Below are 22,975 nucleotides of genomic sequence, written 5' to 3' on the forward strand. Positions count from 1 at the left end.
TGTGAGCCTTCTACTGACTGAAACAATTATTCTGATGTAACAGATATATCTCCCCAAGATTATAAGTCTATTTGCAGACATAATTACATATATTTCTATTTTTAAACCTGACTGAAGCTCACACAGAAAGTTGTTCTGCATAAAAATGTTAATAAGAAGCAAAACTGCATATGATTAACCTTCTCTTTCCCCTGGCATCAGCAATGGAACCCAGGAGTTGACACATGTGACAAAAGTTTCTTACCAAGCAATCACATTGCAGATGTAGGACAAGAATTTTTTAAAAATTAAATATTTCAAAATACTTATTCTTTGACTATTGTTTTAAAAGACTTAAAGATTATGTATTTTTAACATAGAATCTTAGTATGTAGCCCTGTCTAGCCTGGACTTATAAGGTAGACCAGACTTGCCGTAAAACTGCAACAGTCATTGTACCTCAGCATCTCACATGCTGGGATTACAGTAGCAAATTTAATTATGTATGGGCATATTGTAAAAGATAATGCAAAAAGTATTTGCAGGTATATTTATTTTATCAATTAGAGAAAACATATAAAATATCAGCTGTATATAATCACACTTTAAATTATTTTTAAAATGTTACATTTGTAAAATTATATCATTTAATAAGTGGACCCAATATTTCAGATTAAAGAATTAACTATAATGAAAACCACATTGTAGATGTAAGGATTTTTGCACATGGTCTTATAAATTTCCTGTGTTCTTATCATGGCCAGGGGCAACCACAGTTCCTGTGGAAACCTAGCTATGTTCCCAGACACTCACTTGTGTTGGCCGTGATGCCACTACTTGAATCCCATTTGCTGTGCAGCAATGAGCTGACTTAAATAGAACACTGTTTGTATGGCCCCTTGCCAATATTTCCTACCTCTTACTCATGTTGATTTCCAGGACGGCATATTTTTCTGTTTGGGGAAAGATATTCACTCTGGGGAAATACATCAGGGTTCTATAACTCATCATACTTAATTATTCAGATATCTATAAGAGCAACTGCCACACTTACACACAGGCATGTGACGTGTAGCTCATTTATATCACCTTGTTTTGATTTCAAGACACAATTACCACAAAACCTGATACAACGGTTCTCAGAAAAGATCTATATATTCACAATTAAACTAAGTTCACTCAAGATATACATTAGTGGTAATATAGAGTTCAATACTCGAGAAGTTTATGTTAGATCATAATGAATGCATAAGGAAAGGTGATACAACATATAGTAGAATACTATTAAGCTCTAAAATCCTATTATCCTGGTATTTGTCTGAAAATAGATAGAATTTGATGTTACGTTTAGAAAAATTGTCGAAAGTCAGACAGAAAGGCAGATGACTACAGATTTTTCTGATGTAGAAACAAAGACACAAATTCATGTTAACAATCCTATAGATTAAATGGAACGTTTCAGAGGATAAGGAGCCTGAGAATCTACAATGAATATAGGGGCACCAGTGGAAAGGGAAGCCCTTGGTCCTGCCAAGGCTGGACCCCCAGTGTACAGGATTGTTGGGGGGTGGTAATGGGAGGTGGATGGGGAGGGGCACAACCATATAGAAGGGGAGGCAGAGGGGCTAGGGGGCTGATGGACTGGAAACTGGGAAAGGGACTAACATTTGAAATGTAGATAAGAAATACCCAATTTAATGAAAATGGGGGAAAAAAAAGAAAAAGTCTGATTTGTAGGAACCTGGTTAAAATTAAAGAGTAATGAAACATTCTGGGGTGTTGAAGAGCATAGTGATTATTTCAAAATTCAAAAAGAATTTACACTATTTCTAAAACGAAATTAAAATATTTCCAAGAACAGGTATGTGTAATCTAACATAAACAAAATATGATGACTACATGTAAAGACATGTCATATTGTGCTGAAAAACACATATAATTATATGTTTTCTGTCCATTGGGAAATAAATTTATATAAAAATTAAGTTGTGGTTTCATCTCAAAGCTCCTTGATGTTCCATCTGGAAACCCCTGAGTGTCACCATTTTGAGTAATTGACTAGGAAATAATTTTTGACAAGCAGGTCAGAAGCAGAAGTTTATGTGACTATAATTGGTATACTGCATGCTATTTCATAATATGCATCTACATATGACAACAGTATCTACCATAATTATTTTGTTTTCTAAACTTTATAAATAAACATGATGGCATACCTACATTATGACCTAGCAAACTCTGGGAAATATTGATGGCATCATTAAAATGCTGAAAAAAACTATGATAACTGCTTTAAATGATGCAAAAAATTTTTAAAAATCAATCAAACAGCGATCAAAAACTGAATTCTTCTCTGCAATGAATTAATGGCTTCTTTAGGTAAGATCAGTGATTTTTAGATTTAGTTCATTGACATTTGAATTCTTATTAAATGAGTGTATCTTAATTTTGTTGTAGAAATTACACTGTGTTCCCCTTGCTCCACATCCTCACCAGCATGTAAGAGGAAATCTCAGGGTCATTTGGAACGGCATTTCCCTGATGACCAACAATGTCGAACATTTCTTTAAGTGCTTTTTGACCACTCAAGATTCTTCTGTTGAGAATTTCTGTTTAGCTCTGAACCCCTTTTTTACTTGGGTTTTTTGGTTTGTTAGTGCCTAACTTTGTGTTTTCTTTATGTATTTTGGATATCAGTCATCTGTTGGATGACGGGTTGAAAAAGAGCTTTTGACCATGTCCTTTTCCTTACAGAAGTTTTTCAGTTTCCTGAGGTCCCATTTATCAATTGTTGATATTAGAACCTGAGCCACTGGCGATTTGCTTAGGAAATTGTCTCCTGTATCAAAGTGTTCAAGGTTATTTTCAGGCTGGACCTACGCTCCCTACATTTTTGTACCAAATGTGCAACTCGGTTCCCATGGTCTCCTAAGAAGTGGAGCAGTGGCTGTCACGATCTCTGTTCCCTGCCATTGGAGCTGCTTCGCCTACCTGGATTGCCTGGTTGGGCCTCAGTGGGAGAGAGGGAGTATCTAGTCTCCTGGGACTAGATGTCCCAAGGTGATCCCCTTTCTCTATAGAGAATGGGAGCAGGCAATTGGAGGGAGCGATTGGAGGGGGAAATTGGCAGAGATATCTGTAAGGATGGGACTGGGAGGAAAGGAGGAAATAGGGCATTTGATCAGGATGTAAAGAATAAAAAATAAATTATTAAAAAAAAGAAGGTATAAAGTCTAGAGCATTAAGGATAATGTCTTATAGGTAATAATATAATATAAAATAAAATAAGTATCCAAAGAAGAAAATACATTGTTAAAAATTACAAAGCATATAAATAAATTTGATTTTCAAAACTGAAGTTTTTCTAATATCTATTAATTCAAATAACTAAAATGAAATTAAAACTGTTAGTTTGCTTCCCTTTTATCCAAAAAGATTCAAATGGTTTGATAATCTGATATAGTTTTCAGTACATTTTAAAAACAATAACAGGAATTGCTAAACTAAAAGATTACTTGTTAAAACATGTAAAAATAAAATATTTAATAGTGATATTTCAAAACGTTATATTCCAAGGACAAAAAAAGTGTGTTTAATGTGAAATGTGGGACTGCACATGAGGATACACAGAATATCTATATGAACACTCATTGTTCAATCTCATAATGTATCTACCCTTAAGACTCACCTAGTGAAAAATTAAACTAACTTTGAACACATTAATTATTCTTCTCTCTGTAATAAAAATAACTTGGCTGGCATTTTGGACAGTTCATCAAAGGGTCCTTAATAATTTTGTCTTCTAAAACCTCGAAGGACCCTAATCACAAGGGATGTACGGCTTTATCAGGACACTGCTACATGCTTTAAAGCCCTCTTCTCCAAAGCTCACGATACTTTGACCTTTTGATCAAATGAAACATAGTACAAATATTTTCTAACAGCATGAATGTTAAGAAACATCAGAAAACTCTTACATCTAGTATTTTAAACAACAAATTAATAAATGCACTCCTTTTGAAATCTAGATACTTATCTCTGAAGGAATATGTAGAAGGTGTTTACATTACTCTCCATAGGAAGTACTTTGCACAGTGTCACTGAGCAAGGAAAGGGACAAAATCTTAAACTCTCATCACTTAACAGTTCTGCAAATGAAGCACATTTGACCAGTACCTCACTGAGACAACAGAGTGCAGGAGAGCGTTCTGATTTTGCTTCTAGAATGCACAGCAGTGTGGAATGTAGAGTACTGCTCACTCTAAAGCCTGGAAGGAACAGGTCCACGCCACACACGAGGGATTATGTTTAAGCAAGTATTTGGAGTACCACAGATTGAAAAGTAGTAGTTGGATTAGAAAGAGGGCAAAAAGTAAAGGGAAATTGGAATGGTCACCAGGACAGTTAGTGAGAGCTCTGAGGAGAGACCTGAGCTCCCACACTAACTTGCATCAACATTGCACACAGCTAGCTTGCTCACTAAAGCGCTTCTATTCCTAGGTACTCTCTCCATTCTAATAGAGTACCAATGTTGAGTTCTCAAGGGAAAATGATTTTCAAGTGAAGAAGCATAAACTAAAATAGGAACCTTAGAGATTAACACCCAGTGTGCTGCAAAAGGCTGTGAGTTCAGTTTGGTTTCTCAGAAGGCTGTAAGTAGGGATTAAATGCAGAAATCGAACTTTCTGGCCCTGTGCCACAATAGTGAAGCATAACAAGGCATGGGCCATTGTTGTCAAAGGTGGTAGAGTAGCCAGCCAGAGTCAGGCCCTCGCTTTTGTCAAGACTAGCATTTGGACCCAAAGAAAGCTACATCTGTAAGCACTAGCATTAACTTTATGGTCCGTACAGTTAGCAGATGAGACTGACCGTCCTTGAAATTCAAAACAGTGAAAAGTTAGAAATCTGAAGAGTTTAATCATTTTTCCAAACTTATTTCATGTAAATCTGAATCCCTTATCCTGGAAGAGAACTATCTTTACCTGAAAATCATACCCACCCTGACAAGGTGAAATTGTGTGTACAGCTAGTATAAATATAGCAAGAATCCTGCCGATGAGAGATACGAAACAAAGGGCAAAAATCAAACAAGGAGATGAGAGAATAACACAGCTCACTGAACGAATCCTTGCCAACAACTCTCCCAAAGTCGGAAACCTAATGTAAGCTGACATTGCACCAAAATTGAATTTTTATTTAGAGCAAGCAAACAGCACCTTTTGAAGAATTTGATGGAAGATTCGAAGTGTATCATTTCTTATCTACACTCCAGTGATCCACACTCTGCGTTGGGAACTGAACTGTTACTATCTTAATGTTAAAAACGACTTTGAAAAATATCACATCGATGTTTATTCTTTATTCATGAGGAAAACTGATTCCAAAAGATTTCTCCCCTACTGCTTATATCCAAGAGAGTTATTGTCTAAAATCAGATAAGATAGGTTTAATTTCTCTACCCCAAAGAAATGTTTTCAAATATACAAACAGTACTTCAGACCTTATCATCATAAATTAATAGACACTTGAGATTATATTTATCTTCTATAATCTTAGTGATGAATTATTCTTGGAAAAGTTTTGACAACCAAAAAGAAAACCACTGTTTCAGTGAAACTGAAAAATAGGGATTAATGTAAAGTAGGGTCTAAATAAGATGTATCCCTCTTTAAATTTACACAAAAGAGAATGACAAGCCAAGGGTCCAGGCAGTGAGTTTTTGTTAAATTGTTTTAGTTGTACCGCTTGACTGTGTTTATGTATAGTACCTCACCATGAATATGGACCTTGTCAGGCACTAAAAGAAACAGAGTTGAAACCTGCCACCTGCATACACCTGGCTGAACTTCAGTATCCAAATACTTGACTAAATCTTAATATAGATGTAGTAAAGGTGTTTATGGAGGTGACTGGCACCATCCAGTCTGGGGGAAATGTCCCAAAACTCATGTATCTCAACAAAGATTAAATTCTATCTCAAGATTGTAACATTGAAATCTAGAAGGATTTTCCTACCTGCACTAAGTTCCATACAGAAGGCTCTGCATTCCATCAATTTCTAGCCTGATAATGTGAACTACACAAGTGTTAAACTGACACATCCACTGTCAGCAACACGGTCTACTGCAGGCTAGTTCTACTAACATCGGACTTATTCCCCCTTATCTCTCAATTCTCAGCATTAAAATTTTACCATAAATTTATGTTCAGAAAGATGAAGAAAAGATGGATGAAGGAAGAAAAGGTGAGAAGTGTAGGACAGGAGATAGGAAGAAGTAGGAGGCAGAGAGAGACAGACGGAAAGAGACAGAGGGAAGCACAGAGAGAGAGACCCAGAAACAGAGAGATAGACACAGAGGGCACAGAGAGATAGTTGTCCCTAATGAAACACTGTTATTGTGTATTATACTTCACTATCTGCACATAGAATTAGTTAATGCTTAGAAACTTGAAGTTCTGGAGAACAGTATCAAAACATGCACACATACATTGCAAAAACCAGATTGTCTATGTTTAGCAAAGAAAAACTTACTTCATGCAATAAATAATTATTTAATCAATATAAACTTCTAAACAATGATATTAAATGTCTTCTTAATAACATAACATGACCTTTTCACCCTTAAATAAAGGAATCAGGAAAGTGTGTTCATTATATTTAAAATAATCCCATTTTGAGTGTTTAGTCTATGTACAAATTTGTGTGGAGAAGGTAGATGAGTTAGTGTTATATGTACAAAATATATACATTCCAAAATTATTTATGCTCAGTTTTCTTGTACTGTTAAATAAATTCTGTCCTCAAAACCTAGAGATGCTTTAAATTTAAGATCCCAACAAATTCATTGAATATTGTGTTTATTGTTTAACTTTCATGTTATCAACTTTATTTTAAAACAAAGAATATTGAAATTGTAAGATGTGTTCTTATCTTTGTTGAAATTCTAGACAGCATTAGAGACTTTAAATTTTCTTCCATCACAAGTTATACATAGTCATAGGGTTCACTGACTTTCCAAAATATAATTTTACTTTACTTTCATTAAACTGCAAAGCAACTTTTCAGATACTTGCCTGAAATCCAAGGAGCTTTTCACTGGGCTTAATGTGCCTCTGAAATTCACATTCCGTGGGTTGTATCACTTTGATTCCATCGTCATAAAACACATAGAACATGTTCCCAATTCCCAGACCTTAGGAGTAAAACACATTTCAAAACTTCAAAACAGAATTATCAGAAACACTTACAACAAAAGCACAGAGTCCATCATCTCCCCAGCAGGCATACATTTAAGAAGTTGTACAATGTTAATAAAACAAATGACAGGGCCTCCCTTACATAAGACACACAAAGGCATTTTCTGAGTCTTCCTGATCTGCAGTGAGGTGATTTTCTTTGTATAAATCAGAGCATGTTTCATTTGTCTTCAAATAAGTACTAATGGAATTATGAACCTTTTGACACAGATAATATTAAAAAAAAATCATTCTCCTATTAATGTGGGTATTAGTTAGGGGAGAAAAGTCACTAATGAAGAATAAAATCCATTGTAGTATTGATCACAGTACCCTATAAAGAAAGAAATTTCACTCATTTGAAAAGTCATTGTGTATAGACTTTTAGAAACAAAAAAGAACATATGTACTAGACATTGGAGAATATATACCATTAAATATCCTACGCATCAGTTTTAAATATACATTTTTAATTTGACAGCTTTAAAAGTCTATTTCTTCAACCTAAAGTAAACTTATTAAACTTTTTTTACAAGAACTTGTTAAATTTTTATAATAGTCATTTTAAATTTGGTCCATTAAAGATCTGAGTGCATTGATATATAGTATCCTTTTGGGAAATGCACACCAAGAGGTTCAGGAAGCTGGAAGGATGCCACTTGATACATGTGTGAAGTTGGAAGAAGTCTGAACTCTGATGCTCTTACCACAACATAAGTAACACTTGTCACTGGAGAGTGTACACTTGCCTCAATCTTCCATATCCTTATGCACAGCTCTATGAAAGAATACACACCTGTACAGGTCTCCCAAGCATAGACAAATTCTCATTTGTCCTAAGAAAGTACATACTTGTAGTATGGGCCACACATATTAAATAGAACATCCATATTGGAATTATACACAGCTGTCGAAGACCACCCTGTCCATGAAATATATCTGTCTAAGGATGCTACATACTCATTTGCATCAGTCCTGGAAACTAACACACCTTACCAGTAGCTCCCATATCTTCATGTACATGAGTCTGGGATTGTAAAAACCTGTCTAGGCATCCATGTGCACAGGTTTACCAGATCTGGACTCTAACATACTTATTCACATGTGTCCTGTGATCATACATGCAAGTTCTAGGAGCCTAATATCCATGAAATCTTTTCTCTTTCTTGATCCAGTCTTAGCTTATATTCAACATATTTAGCTCTAAACCCATGGATCTTCTAGTTCCAACAATACATAGCAGTTTCCTTTTTTCTTTTTTCTTTTTCTTTTTTCCCCCATCTTTATTAACTTGGGTATTTCTTATTTACATTTTGATTGCTATTCCCTTTCCCAGTATCCAGGCCAACATCCCCTTAACCCTCCCCCTCCCCTTCTATATGGGTGTTCCCCTCCCCATCCTCCCCCCATTACCACCCTCCTTTTTTTTAATTATATTGTTTGCTTCTAATTTATTCAATCAACTTATTCAATGTGTTCAATTGCATTTCACGTGTTCTTTGAAAGATGAGGGATGATACTTAATTCTTGATAAATTGAAAGGCCAAATATTGGCTAAATTTTTTAAGTTTTCAACATCTATAAAGTCTTGAGTGATTTATCTAACTTTGAATAAAAAGCATTGATTCTGAGTCAATTCAGATAATTATAAGTCTAGTCTCTGGTTTTGCATCCATGCAGGAACAAAATAATTTCCTAGTTTATACAAATAGCTTTCTATGGAACTTAAGTCATTTTATGTTATAAATCACCTGCTACTAAATAAAAAAGTCATAAGTTGTAGACATGTAGTATTGTATTTCTATTTTCATTTGCAGGAGGGAAATATAATTCAACATTTAATTCTGACTTTTTGTTTTTTGTACATAGCATGTTTATATGTGAACTTCATGCAATAGCTCTTTTGGATTAAAGTTATTCCAGATTATTTCAACAATGATCTGTTCATTATAGTTCCACAGAGTACCACAGTAAAAGAGGATATTCCTAAACAGTACAGAAATGGCAAGACCTATATAGCAGTCACATTTCTCACAAAAAATAAAATCACAAGAGATAATTCACTACTTGTCATCTTTGAGCTATATGTATAGCTGTGCATAACAGAACATAAATTCCATATACACACTATGCGTCTCAAAAGGTAGATTGCTATTTGTACCAAGAATTTATTTGTATCACCAAAACCTACATGTAAACACTATCTGGATTGATTTGTATCAGTAAATCCTACATGTAAACACTCTCTGGATTGATATATACTTTACTTTAATAACTATCAATTTATTATTATTGGTTCCTGCATATTGGTATTTAAATTTATAGTCAAACAGAACTGAATCATGGTGTGGTGTCTATCTGAGCTTTGCAGGCATCCCGGCACTTGGTATTTCTTAAAATGCTTCTCTCAGTTGTGAATGAGTAACCATCTTCCTTGACTTTCTACTGATGATGCCCATCATGAAATGCAACAAGTTTAGAACTGACAACTAGTTACCATGCAGATCTCCTAATTTATTGAACTATTTTCATTTCTGGCCTTTCTAGATTCTCCCATTATAGTTTTTTTTAATCTTTTTTTTTTTTGCACAGTATACTCAGTTGGATCCCACTCTGAGTTTTTGGACTGTTCAATTTCTGAGTTGAACTGTCCTTTAAAACACCAATTTATCCAAATCACACATTTGAGGCTGCAAGTCTACTTTTTTACTTTTAAAAGATGAATCCACACCAGTAATTTTATAAATCATAAATAAATCTTAGGATGCTAGTCACAGATAAAATATACACAACTATAACAGGGGTTTACTTTGTTTTGTTCATTTTAAATTTTTCCAGGAGCTAAATAATCCCTTCAGTTTTATGAAAACATTCATAATTTTGGCAAAGAATGATAATTGTGCGACAATTGCCTATATTGAATTCAGAGGACACAACTGCATCACACAGTTATTAGTATTAAATGAGATCTAGGGATAGATTTAGATTTAGCAGAATTGGCACCCAGTAATATTTAAGAAACAATTGAGAATTTCATGATGCTATCTCTCCTGGACATGACAGGCAATGTGGGTGAGAAGTCAATTCATCACTACATTCATTGTTCCTTGAACCTAATTTGGTCCCTCATTTTGTGCTATACTTCTACCTTCCCTATAATATCCAGTTTTATATCGTGATCTCACTAAAATTTTAATTTTGATTTTCTTGTAGAATGTTTCTTATACTCTGTCACTTCAGAGCATAGTAAGAGCTTTCTGTCCATGTTCATAGTGGAGTAAAATACCATTCCCATTGTTCTACACAAGCAGTGTATTGCTCTTGAATGCTATAAGCAAGTCATGATATCTGAATTGTCCCAACTCAATTCATAAATAGATAGGTAAGCTGATACCTGCTATTAAACCTACCATAAAAATATTTGAAAATTTAAAGTAGTTTAAGTCTGCTAATTAATTTTGAAAATATAATGTTTAAAACAATGGTATATTCTTCAGATAACATTTGGCTTCCTTTCTCTTTTGAATTTTAGGGCTCAAAATAGTCCGTGTACATACTAAGTAAATGCTCAAATGCAAAGATGCCCTAGGCCTCATGGGCAACTCAAACAAATTAACTTCTACATCCTCAGCATTTATTCAAGTACTAATGTGTGAAAGCAAATTAGAAACAATACATGTAAATGATACATACTGCTGTAAAGGTGAAGTAGTCTTGAATCTCAGATTAAAGAATAATTAATCATACAGTTTTTAATTACACTGTATTTTAATGAGTGTTCAGTGCTGCAGCACATTACAAACACCCTAGAGTTCCATGAAAGCTTCTGCCATGCTCGTTCCAATAGCCTCTTTGCTTTTGTTTCCATTTCTCTGTGTTGATGGAGACACACACATGTATCATGTCTTTCTCAAATCAATCTCAAAACTAGTTTGTGATTTCCTTGTACCTCTCTACTGTTCCTTCTCTACAGAAGTTATAGAAGACATAGAAATTCCAAGCACTCTTATAAGCGCAGAGTATTTCTTATCTATTCTGAACATTTAATACAACATTCATGCACTGGAAGACACATGGCTGCACTGTGTACTTGTATCTAGCATCTGGAGACAACACTGATAGAGTGATTTTTGTACCCTGTTAACTCTGCTATTAATTACAAATAACATATATGTGATGAATCTTGTTTCAATATGATCTGATTCATTTCTGGATGTTGGATGCATATTGTAGATAATAGAATCAGAGATCTTGTTGGGATAATTATTCTGGATTAAACTGTCAAATGACCTTATAATTTATATAAAAAATACATGACAACTTAAAATTCTATGATGATATGGTAAAGAAAGGTGTCTTACTCCATTTAAATTACTTATGAAATATTTTCTTAATTAATATTATCTATATTCAGTGTTTATATACATTTTCATACAGAGAGAGATTCTGTATGCAAAGCTCTAAATGTATTTAGCTAAATATGAATATCACCTATTCCTGCCTTAACTAGAATATTTGATTTTATGTTTTTTGTTATATTAAGTTATCCTTTTCTGTCATGTTTCTGCAGCTAGAGCTCTCATAAGACACTGAGAACAACCATATTATTATATGAAAAGAATGGTATTACATTATGCTTACCTATAGTAAGATTTTCTTATATATAAAGCCCTTGGTTCAGTCCCAAGAATAACAGAAAAGGGGGTTTATTCTTTCACATTTTCTGTAAACATTTCAGGGAGTGATGGTGTCAAGTCTTCTCCAGGCGTTAGTCGCAAACAAGAGTGGACTACCTCACTACTAGTGCTTTTGCCAGAAGGAATTACATTAGAGTTGCCTTTTTCTGGCTGAAATAATCCAGTTGGTGAATAATTATGATATTAATTTTATATTATTGTGCATTGATTATTATAAATTAATAATGGTGATATTTATCAAATTAAAGCATATGGATTTTTTTCATGCACTTTAAGTTGATTCACATATCACAGACTTGAAGAAGGAATGCTCAGCATGTGTAAACTGCCATGAGCAGTGGCTGGCTCAGCAAAGAGGAAACAGTTCGTTTAATTTTCCCAATAGTCAACTACTAGACCTACATCTATGGTTGATGATCTCCTGCTCTGTAGATGTTGTGCTCTCCATCACAATGATGAGTTGAAATAAAAATTTTAATGCCCAAATCAATATTTATTTGCTTTGAAAAAGAAATATGGTATAAATAAACACTAAAAACATGTCAGTGCTGATTTCAGCATAATTGAGCTATGTACATTCGAAGGTGAAATGTTCCACTTGAATAAAAGGGGTCCCAATTATATAACTGCTTCAAAAATCCATTAATAAAGAAGATAACAAAGAAGTATTGAAGAGACTAAGGTGAAAGTCAGAATGCCTTCTCATTGGCAACAGAAGTGAAAAGGCCACTGTCTATAGTTTTTTTGTAACTAAGTGAAGGGGACAGTAAAAATTGTGGTTGTAAGTATTATTGTATACCATTTATTCAATTCAGACTATTGTTAAAAAGCAAAGATCAGCCCTATGAGTGTTAGTAAAAGTTATACTTATTTCAGAAATAAATAGGAAGACTTAGATCAAGTAGTAGGCACGTACTTTGGAATGAAACTCTATTTAAATTATCTTTTGACTTAGTCACCCATTTCTAAATAAAATAATATTGTAATTTCATAAGATAGTTATTATTTTTATTTTTCTCTGCTCCACTATTTGTCCCTGCATTTTCTTTAGACAGAAAGAATTTTGGATTAAAATTTTGGACATGGGTGGGTAGCCCAATCCCTCAGCCAGGGGCCATTCCTATTCACTGGATATGATCTACTCAGGTTCTCTCTCCACTTTCTTGGGTATTTTGGCTAATATCATTGCTGTTGGGTCCTGGGAACCTCTGGCTTTCCTGACATCAGGAATTTTCTATTGGCTAACCCCCACTTCCCAATCCCCACTGCTGCAAAGCTCTGTTCAATTACCTGAACCTCTGTACTTTCTCCCATGTCTCCTCCCACACCTGATCCTGCACCCCCTTTTCTGTCTGCCTTTTCTCTCTCTCCCATTTGCATCCCTCTACCTTTTGTGATTTTGTTCCCCCTTCTAAGTAGAACTGAAGCATCCACACTTTGGAAACCTACAGATTGGGAAATATCTTCACTAACCCCATATCCAATAGAGGTGTAATTGTTTTTATTCAGACTAAACTGAAGTTTTCTATGGAAATTGAGATTGATTTTCTCTTTTAAACTTTTAAAACTTCTATCATGAAAGAGTTTGACTATTATTAATGCATCAAAATGACATGAAATAATATTTACTATGTTGTATATTTCTTTTAGGGGTGTGTGTTGGGGGAAGTGTAGGTATCACAGAATACAGAAGTAGGTCAAAAGGACTCTCTAGGTAAGTTTGTGCTATCTTTCAACCACATGGACCCCAGGGAACAAATTCAGGTCATCGAGTTCGGTTTTAAGTGCCTTTAACTACTGAGCCATTCTTCTATTATATTTAATTAATAAATTATTTAATACTGCTAGGTTTATACAAAAAAGCTGTAGTAAATCAAATAAAATATTGAATCAAAATGAAAATAAGCCCAATATTGAAATGAATGATCGTATGCACATATAGTAAAAGTCAAGCAAGAAAAAAATTATACAACAATATAAAAATCAATTGAATTTAGTACCTTCTTCTCTCCATAATATGTTAGCTACTGCAGCATGTCAAGAAAAGAAAGAGAAGAGAAAAACTATTCAGTTAAAGTTAGTTGACTTGTAATATAAATAGCTACTAGCAAGGTGAAAATTCTAGGGGAAAAACGACAAAAATATGTGTAAGTGATGCAGGGGTTGGATGGGGATGCTGCAAGGCTTGCACAGCTTAGCAGGCGGTGAGTTTTGAAACTGTAATTTTTGGAATGGACTAACAACACTTTCATTTCACTTACAACGAGAACATTTAAGTTAGTGTTTTAGATACATATTTAGAGGAAACATTAGTAGTTAAAACCATTGAACTGCTTAACATTTAGCGTCCACAAAAACAAATCATTTCCCAAGTTTTTACAATAGGTAATATACTTCTAAAACATGAACTGCTTGTAATGAAGCAGATTTCTGAAAAAAAAAAAGGATTCTCAACCCAGTTTGTATTTATTTTTATGTAACACATGCATTCACTGTTTTAATCCAGGCAAAATGTCACTGTATTTAAAATATTTTGCTGACCTCAGAACACACTGAATATTTATGAAAAATCAGTTGATTAAATACTAAAAAGAAAGTAAACCATTAAACAGTTAAAATATTAGTATAAAAATAATGGAAAATGATGTTGACTTCGTCTACTATTAGAAGTCCAGTCTTTATAGTTTGTGACTAAAGAATATAAATTAAAGGAAGAGTTAAATAATAGAAATTTCTGACACATTTAATTATTATTTGAGTGCTTTGATAACTTCATGATTCTTAAATCAAAGTTTAAATCATAGGTTTATGTTTGATTCCAAAACTACACATTTTTGTCAGTATTTGTTTGTGTTTGTTTGAACCAGGGTCTCAATCTGTAGCCCTGACTGGCCTGAACATGTTCAAGTAGACCAGGCTGGCCACCAATTCTCAGTTGTCTGCCTGCCTCGGATACTTGAAAACCAATACTACAGATATGAGCCAGCTTGTTTGGCTAAGAAATACATTTTCTGAGAAAAGGGAGTTATGTTATCATAAGCATTCAATAAAAGTACACATAAAGTTTGTCACACAGGGAAGTAATGTATGGAGACAGAAAATAAAAGATGAAAAATTCATATTCTTCTTCTGGAAGAACTAAAAGACACTAAAAGATGTTGCTCCCTCCAGAGCACTAGAGTATATTGGTGATTTTCTGTTATACAATGTATGAGGTATATCAAATGCTATCTTTTTAAATGTGTGCTTGTTTTCAATACTGGGACTCTGACATAGCAGGGATTAGAACACTGTCAGAGTCGTTGCTTAGCACCCATGCTTTGATTGACTACCACAATGTGTAGAACAGAAAACTTTCACTCTAGTTATTCTCGTCAAACATCCCAGATCCCCCTTTCACATACTACTGTAGCTTTTTCCAATGTTTGTAGGAAATAGACATAAATAGACAAGTGTTTTTGATCTATTCATGAGTATATAATATGAAAATAAAAATTTCCACCATACTTCTTCCTTTACATAGGCATATCTAGGTAGTCTCGAAATATTCCAATTTCTAAGTCTCCAAAATATAGATTTCTACCATTTAAAAGGTATTTTAGTTGTTTTTGGTTATAAAACTAAACATATTTCATGGAATAGAGGACAGCACAAAGTGATAGGGTTCTACGATCATCTGTCATTCATAAAGATATACGCATTACATATGTAAGGTGTGTATATGATTGCTATGGCAATTGCCCTTTTACGTAGCTAATTCCATTACACATGTTCCTCCATGGGGTGTCTGTATCATTACAGCTTTTGAAAGTTTTATTTTTTAGGTTATAATTACATTATTTTCCCCATTTCCCTTTCCCTCTCCAAACCCTTTGGTAATCGTGTTCTTACACCTTTTCAATTTTGTGGCCTATTTTTCATTAATTGTTATTAATTATGTATAGATTTATATGTATCTATCCTTAAATATAACCTCCTTAGTCTATATAAATACAATGTGCTCAGTGTATAGGTTACTTGTATGTATGACAATTCAGAAATGACCATTCATTATTGAATAACTGATCGGTGTACTCTTCTTTTGGGAACTGTTTCTGCCAAGAGACTTCCTGTAATTTCTCAGCAGCACCATAACTGTACATGGAATTCCTCATAGAGTTAATTCAGGTAGATGATTACTGATATGTGCCTCTGCACAATCAAGTATGAAAAAAACTTATTAAATGTGAATACTTAAATATGAATTATAGTACATTAATAAGTTTGAAAATTAGTCATCTGAAAATATCTTTGCACATATTATGAGCAAATATCATATTTACTAACCTAATTCACTAATACTCTAATTTAGAGCTACTTATTAATTTATTTTAAAATTTTTTAGATACTTATGTCTGAGAGTGACTTTATTTCATCAAGTGTGTGTGTGCATAGAATATGGACACACAGATACAACAGATGAAACATGTCCTCTAAATTCTGCATAAAAATATTCTATTATTTTAATTTTGTGTGTCTGCCTGTGTTTATTTTGATTTTTTTTCATTTAACAATTGAAACATTGAAGGGATTAGAGGATCCCATGAAATGATGGAGCTATGCAAACTTCTCTCAAGTATGAAGATTTGTGCATTACATATGTAAGGAATATGCATGCAGATCTCTAGCAACTGGGGACTTGTTTTCCGTTGACATAAAAAGAAAATTAGTTTCCTTTAAATGTATCTTTTGATCAGGTATTTGGGAGGCAGTGAAATTACCGTAGCATGTATGTATGTAGTATGTAAAGGCAAGTATGCCCAAAGACCAAAGGGGGACATCCGTAGCTTTAGAGCTGGAGTTAGAAATGGCTGTGCTGATGTGGGTTCTGGCAGGTGTTTCAACCTTTTAAGCCAACATTTCAGCACATATGGGCTCCCATGATATACTCTTTATAATACCAACTCTTACACCCAATGTTATGCCTCCTGAATCTTCCACCAGTGTTCAACTAGAAGATTTTTGATAAGCAATTTTATTCAATTCATTATAAAGTAGCTCTAGTAGCCCTGTCTAGAAATAGTTTCGACTAAGTAACTTCTATTCACATAATCTTATTAAAGGCCTAACTTACTCTGTGATCTGACATAAAAAGTTATTAGTTTTAATTCCTTGGAAATAAGTTTTTTTTAAATAAACCACACAGTTCAATACTTACTTACTAAGTAACTTGAATACAGAATTACATCTGAACATAATGTCTTCTTTTTTTTTTCCATCTTTATTAACTTGAGTATTTCTTATTTACATTTTGAGTGTTATTCCCTTTCCCGGTTTCCAAGCCAACATCCCCCTAACCCCTCCCATTCCCCTCTATATGGGTATTCCTCCCCCAATCCTCCCCCCAACAATCCGTTCACTTAGGGTCCAGCATTGCAGGACCAAGGGCTTCCCCCTTCCACTGGTGCTCTTACTAGGCTATTCATTGCTACCTATGAGGTTGGAGCCAGGGTCAGTCCATGTATAGTCTTTGGGTAGTGGCTTAGTCCCTGGAAGCTCTGGTTGGTTGGCATTGTTGTTCATATGGGTCTGAGCCCATCAAGCTCTTTTCAGTCCTTTTCTCTGATTCCTTCAACAGGGTCCCATTCTCAGTTCAGTAGTTTGCTGTTGGCATTCGCCAGTGTATTTGCAGTATTCTATTCTATAAGGTCTTCTATTGAAAATGCAGATCAATAGGACAGATGCCAGGCACTGGCATTTTAATATTTTATTATTAATTATTTTACTTATTTCCCTCACTTTGTACATTAGGAAGCTAGGATTTCTTTTAGAGTAATGGGTCTCATATTTATGCTCTATAAGGAAGTATCTTTGCAGAGTTAGAATATCATAAAAGCAACAATAGTTAGACAGTTAATGGCATAAAGGTGTTCTGGAGTATACCACAGCTGTTTCCTTGTTCTATGACTATTTAAACTGTCTGGGTTTCACCTAAGAATTTCTGTTTCTTGCCTTTCTCCTTCTCTGAAATCTTACAGCTTTTATGGCTGAAAGACATTTTTTTGATGAAGTGCATTTATGTGAGCATAACATTTAAGCTAAGTGTCATTGTCTGCTTTCCTTTTAAATTTAAGTAAATGAGTTAACATTTACATTACCAAGCAAATGTAAAAAGACAAGCTTAAGATGGAAATTTATTGTATCTAAAAATATGTATGGTTTGCATTTTAGAATATGAGATTTCTTTGAATGTACAAATGGGAATTGAAAGGAGAAATTTTTAAATCCTATTTTGGGGATAGAAATTATATTAGCTATGTCAGATTCATTGCCTTCCACATGCCTGATTAAAAGATACATTTAAAGGAAACTAATTTTCTTTTTATCCTGAATGAAAGCGATTCCCAGTTGTGAGAGTTCAAACCTATGTCTTCTCATAACAGAGTAAGCTGCAGTGGCTAGTGTGTCTATTTGAAGTTGATCATAAACTAGCTAGGAGATGGTATACCCAGGTTTAAAGTGATGAGGATGAATAATCCAATGGTTGTTTTAAGGGGCTGGTTGTAAATGGAAACAAGAAACTTTGCCAGTAAATGGAGAGTAGAGAAAAGAGACACCTTAAGATTGCACAGCAGATGTGAGTGTGAGTTGTAACCTGGACCCTGGAAAGTATATGTAAGTCTAGAGAGGAACCCATGAGAGGATATAAGTCACTGATTGTCTAATGTAGGTTCTCAAGTTACTGAATAAGAATCAAGGCTCTCAAGATACTGAGTAACAATCCATCCTGACCACTACATAATGTCAACTTAGCGTTCACAGAAGTTTTAAAGTAAGAAAAAGTTTATTCAGACACAGCAAGTCTGTTTCTGATGATTAATTGCATGCCAATAAACCCCCAATCAAGTAAGAGCTGTGGCTTTGTAAAAGTATTGGAAACAACAAAAGAAATAGAACTACCTCCGAATGAACGTATAAAATACAGAGACTACATCATGGTGTTTCAAAAGAGTGTCTAATTTACTGTTGAAAAAATGCAATGTGACGTCAGTAATGATTGATAGGATCTGGCCAGAAGCCTCTTAATGAACTATTTTGCATCAACGAAAATGAGTAGGTCCTGTCAAAATATTATATGGCATTAGTCGGAGTGGGTGTGTCCTAAATAACATCCTTCTATAAGTCACTATCACCTAGAGAACTGAAATGAGCTGGGAAGTCAACTTCTAAGCATCCTCAAAGATAAGGCTAGCATTTTAATGCTGGATGATGTTAAGTAGTAATGTTTCTTCATTGTCCCTCAGCTCAGGGCCATTCAAGCATTCTGCTATTCTGGCAGAAATCTTCCTCTAAAATGGACTGTCTGAACTTAACAGGAAAAGGTCATAATGCCCGTATGGCTCTAAAATATAGTATGGCTCTAAAATATAGTATGGCTCTAAAATCACTCTCCTATTCCCAATCTACAAAACTGAGAGTTTCCTTGCTTCTGTGGCACAGGTGACTCCAAGCTTGGCGACAGCAAATAGAAGACTGGGTAATCGAGTGGTCAGCAAGTAAAGTCATCTTGGATCTCACATGTACTAAGTATAAGAGAACAAAATTTATGAATATCTTTTTAGCTAACATTCACAGATCCAGAATGCTAGCACCCAATCTTTCTAGACAGGGAAATTCTGACTTCGCCACTGACAGGAACTGTAGATGAGCTCTTGCAATTCATCCTCAACTGACTGCTTAATGGTATTCAAGAAAAGGTAACATTAATAAATATGTATTGGTGAATGACTGTAGATAATTGGGAGAAATGTTGGCTTGTAGCTTGACTATGTACCCTGCCATCATGCACCAGGAGCCCAGATTACTTCTTTTGTTTTTGAATATCTTGAAAATATACCACAGTGGTAATCTAATCAGGAGGTACGATGAAATGCTGAGAAAGTATGTTCAGCACATGCATAGTAACAGCTGTTTATAGAAGATACTGACTATAGAGACATTTGCATCACAGAAAAAACTCAAGATGATCAAACTAATAAAAATATATCAAAACTGGAGCATTGGAGAAGAGTATATAGTAAATCAAACAATATGGCCATCTCTGCATCTTATAAAGAAAGTGATAAAACTATTACAGTAGCAGATATTAATTAGTATATATGCTAACTAGGATATTGGGTTTTTCTCTCTAATACCACTGCCGATACTATACAATTTTGTAAAAGGCCATTATTTATTTATAACACTTCTTATTACTGTATTTTAACCTTCATATTATTTATGTGATCGTCAATGTTGGAAATGGGTCAAAGGATCACACCCTGCCTGGATCTTCTGTCATCCTTGCTCATCTCTCCACTTTGCCATCCAGGCTTTTATAACCATAGCATCTGAACTAAAAGGAGACTAAAGCCAGCTGCTTTGTCTGTTCTCGACACCAGAAGGGGATAACAATGAAGAACAGCAGCAGCGACTCTGGCTATTGCTGTGATTTGGACAGACAGTAGGGAAAGTGGGTCAAAGATGTTTAACAGCAAAGATGCAGCAAGAGTAAATAAGCTCGGGCAGCCAGCAAAATGGAAAGAAGCTTCTGGAGAAGGAGTGCTTGTCTCCACTATGAAAGGTTTCTGTGCAACCTCCAGAAAGCACCAGGATTCTAGAAATAAAGTATTATCGTGCCAGATGGTGTAAGACGAAGCCAGCACTTCCCCTCATACCTATGTGCACACGAACCTTAAATCTTCTATTCCCCACACTCACGCTATTGGAAAGAAAATGACCGTATCTTAATAAAATTATAAACATGAACTTAGTAAATCTGATGAGTAAGAGATATCTAAAATGTAAGGTAACATATTAAAAAAATAGGCAGTTGTACATTCTGCACATTAAATTATTTTGATAATATGTATAAAAGAACTAGATTGCTTTTACTCTTTAAGAGTCATATATCCAGAACATATTTTTTAGACTTTTATCCAAATGGTGATTTGTATTTATTGTTTAATGCAGAGCAATAATGATACTTGCAAGTATATGAAACATCTGAGCTCTTCACATACGTTAGGCACTGTGAAGGATTTCAAATGACCAGATTGATTGGATATTTATTTCTACTAATGTCTTCAATGATGTTAATGTGTGTCACAGTTAAACCTAAAAATGTGAAATAGCATATGCATTTTTCAACATTCGATGAAGAAAATAAGTAACTGGAATTAAGACTATGTTTTGAAAGTCAGTAGATGAGTTGGTCAAGCAATTTCTTGAGCATTACACAAAATGTATTTAAATGATGCTCTCCAGCCAAAAGCATCCCCTCACTAAATTTGTCTGAGGCACACAGGTACATAGGAAAGTTACAGGGAGATGATCTTCTAGGCTTCATCATAGCAGGCTCTTTATGGTGTGAGAATAGCTTTATGTTCACAATGAACTAAACAAACATAAGAAGTCTGAAGACAAATATTTAGTCCCTGACTATTTTTATATGCTATGCATTATGAAGTACATTTTAAAAAATATTGACTTTTTTCTTAGAAGGCTGAGTAAGCTAATAAACAAAACTGTAGTAGCTTTTTAAATTCTACTATAATCCCAACAATAGTTAGAAGATGAACAGAAGATAAGCCAACTGTATACCATAAGCTCGCATTACTCTATTTCAGCACAGATGTGTAATGAGTTTCTAATACAGAGGTTCCCCTGAGATTACGCAGAGGACACAAAATAAAACTATTTTACTATGATGGAGATTGAAATTTGATTAACTCCTACTCAGTTGATGAAAGGAAACACACAAGGGATTGCTATATTAAAAATAAAATCCAGCAAAACAAAGAAGTGAAATCTTGCATATTTTGATAAATCTTACAAAAAGTCTCAATAATAAATGAGTATAAAATGATTCACACTTTCAGAATATAGCATCTTTCTAGCCTTGAGATGAGTAAAGAACAGCTTTCATGATCTCTAGGCCTAGGCCTAGGTCTGGAAGTTTATAATCTCTGTACAATCTAACCTTCTAACTCAGGGCCTAAAAGATTCAGCTTCCAGACTCCCTCTGCTAATCTAGGCCCAAAATGTTTCAGCCTTCAAGACTTACTGATAAATAAACTCACTCTTTTCTCTCTCTCTCTTTCTTTCTATCTTTCTTTCATCCTTCCTTCCTTCCTTCCTTCCTTCCTTCCTTCCTTGTTTGCTTTCTTTCTTTCACACTCCAGATTTTATTCCCCTCCTGGTCTACCCTCAAATCGTTCCACATCCCATACCTCCTCCCTGCCCCTCTGTCTCCAGGAGGATGTCCCCATCACCCACCACACCACACCAGACCTCTGAACTCTGGAGCCTCCAGTCTCTTGAGGGTTAGGAGCATCTTTTCTGACTGAACTCAAACCCAGCAGTCTTCTGCTCTTTATATATTTGGGGTCTCATATCAGCTGTTGTAGTCTGCCTGGTTGGTGGTCCAGTGAGATCTCAGGGGTCCAGGTTAATTGAGACTGCTGGTCCTCCTATAGGGTGGCCCTCCTCCTCAGTTTTTCCCTAATTCAATCACAGGGATCAGTAGCTTCTTCCCATTGGTTGGGTGGAAATATCTGCATCTGACTCTTTCCGCTGCTTAAATTAAATGATTAATAAAAAGAATATCAAGCACAGAGATATGTGACAATAGTTCATTCAGCTTAATGCAGGTTTTAGATTTAGAGACACTCAAAAGAAATCCAACAATTATCTCAACACCCTCTACAAAAGTTTCTCAGACTTTGTAAATTATCCAAATGGAAAAGTAAATGATTTTCTGTGGTTATCACTTGAAATATTTCAATAATTCTAAAATACAAAATAAATTAACGTTTTATTTTTGGCATTTTTCTTGAATATATTTTGGAATTTTTAAATGTAATTTTAGAAAACCAGTACATACACTCTTTTGCTTTCATAGCACTGTATTTATATCTTTAAATATGAATACACACATCATTAATTTTAATAATAACTGAGCATTCCTTTGCAAATCTCTTCACATTTTTTAACTATTTTTTTTCTGATAGATGTTGAGAATCACTAAAGTACACAAGCCAGAA

At 34.5% G+C, this 22,975-nt stretch overlaps 1 protein-coding gene across 1 annotated transcript in view; it reads right to left on the reverse strand.

Moving 5' to 3' along the window:
* Fstl5 (follistatin like 5) overlaps positions 1 to 22,975 on the reverse strand; it is a 586,654-nt gene that overhangs the window by 83,759 nt on the left and 479,920 nt on the right. The window contains exons 7-8 of the mRNA XM_032896952.1: positions 13,913 to 13,939; positions 7,054 to 7,172 (exon numbers count right to left, since the gene is read on the reverse strand). Of these exons, the coding sequence (XP_032752843.1) occupies positions 7,054 to 7,172; positions 13,913 to 13,939 (146 nt within the window). The remainder of the gene's footprint in view (positions 1 to 7,053; positions 7,173 to 13,912; positions 13,940 to 22,975) is intronic.

The sequence above is a fragment of the Rattus rattus genome, chromosome 3 (assembly GCF_011064425.1).
Source record: "Rattus rattus isolate New Zealand chromosome 3, Rrattus_CSIRO_v1, whole genome shotgun sequence".
Classification (NCBI taxonomy): domain Eukaryota; kingdom Metazoa; phylum Chordata; class Mammalia; order Rodentia; family Muridae; genus Rattus; species Rattus rattus.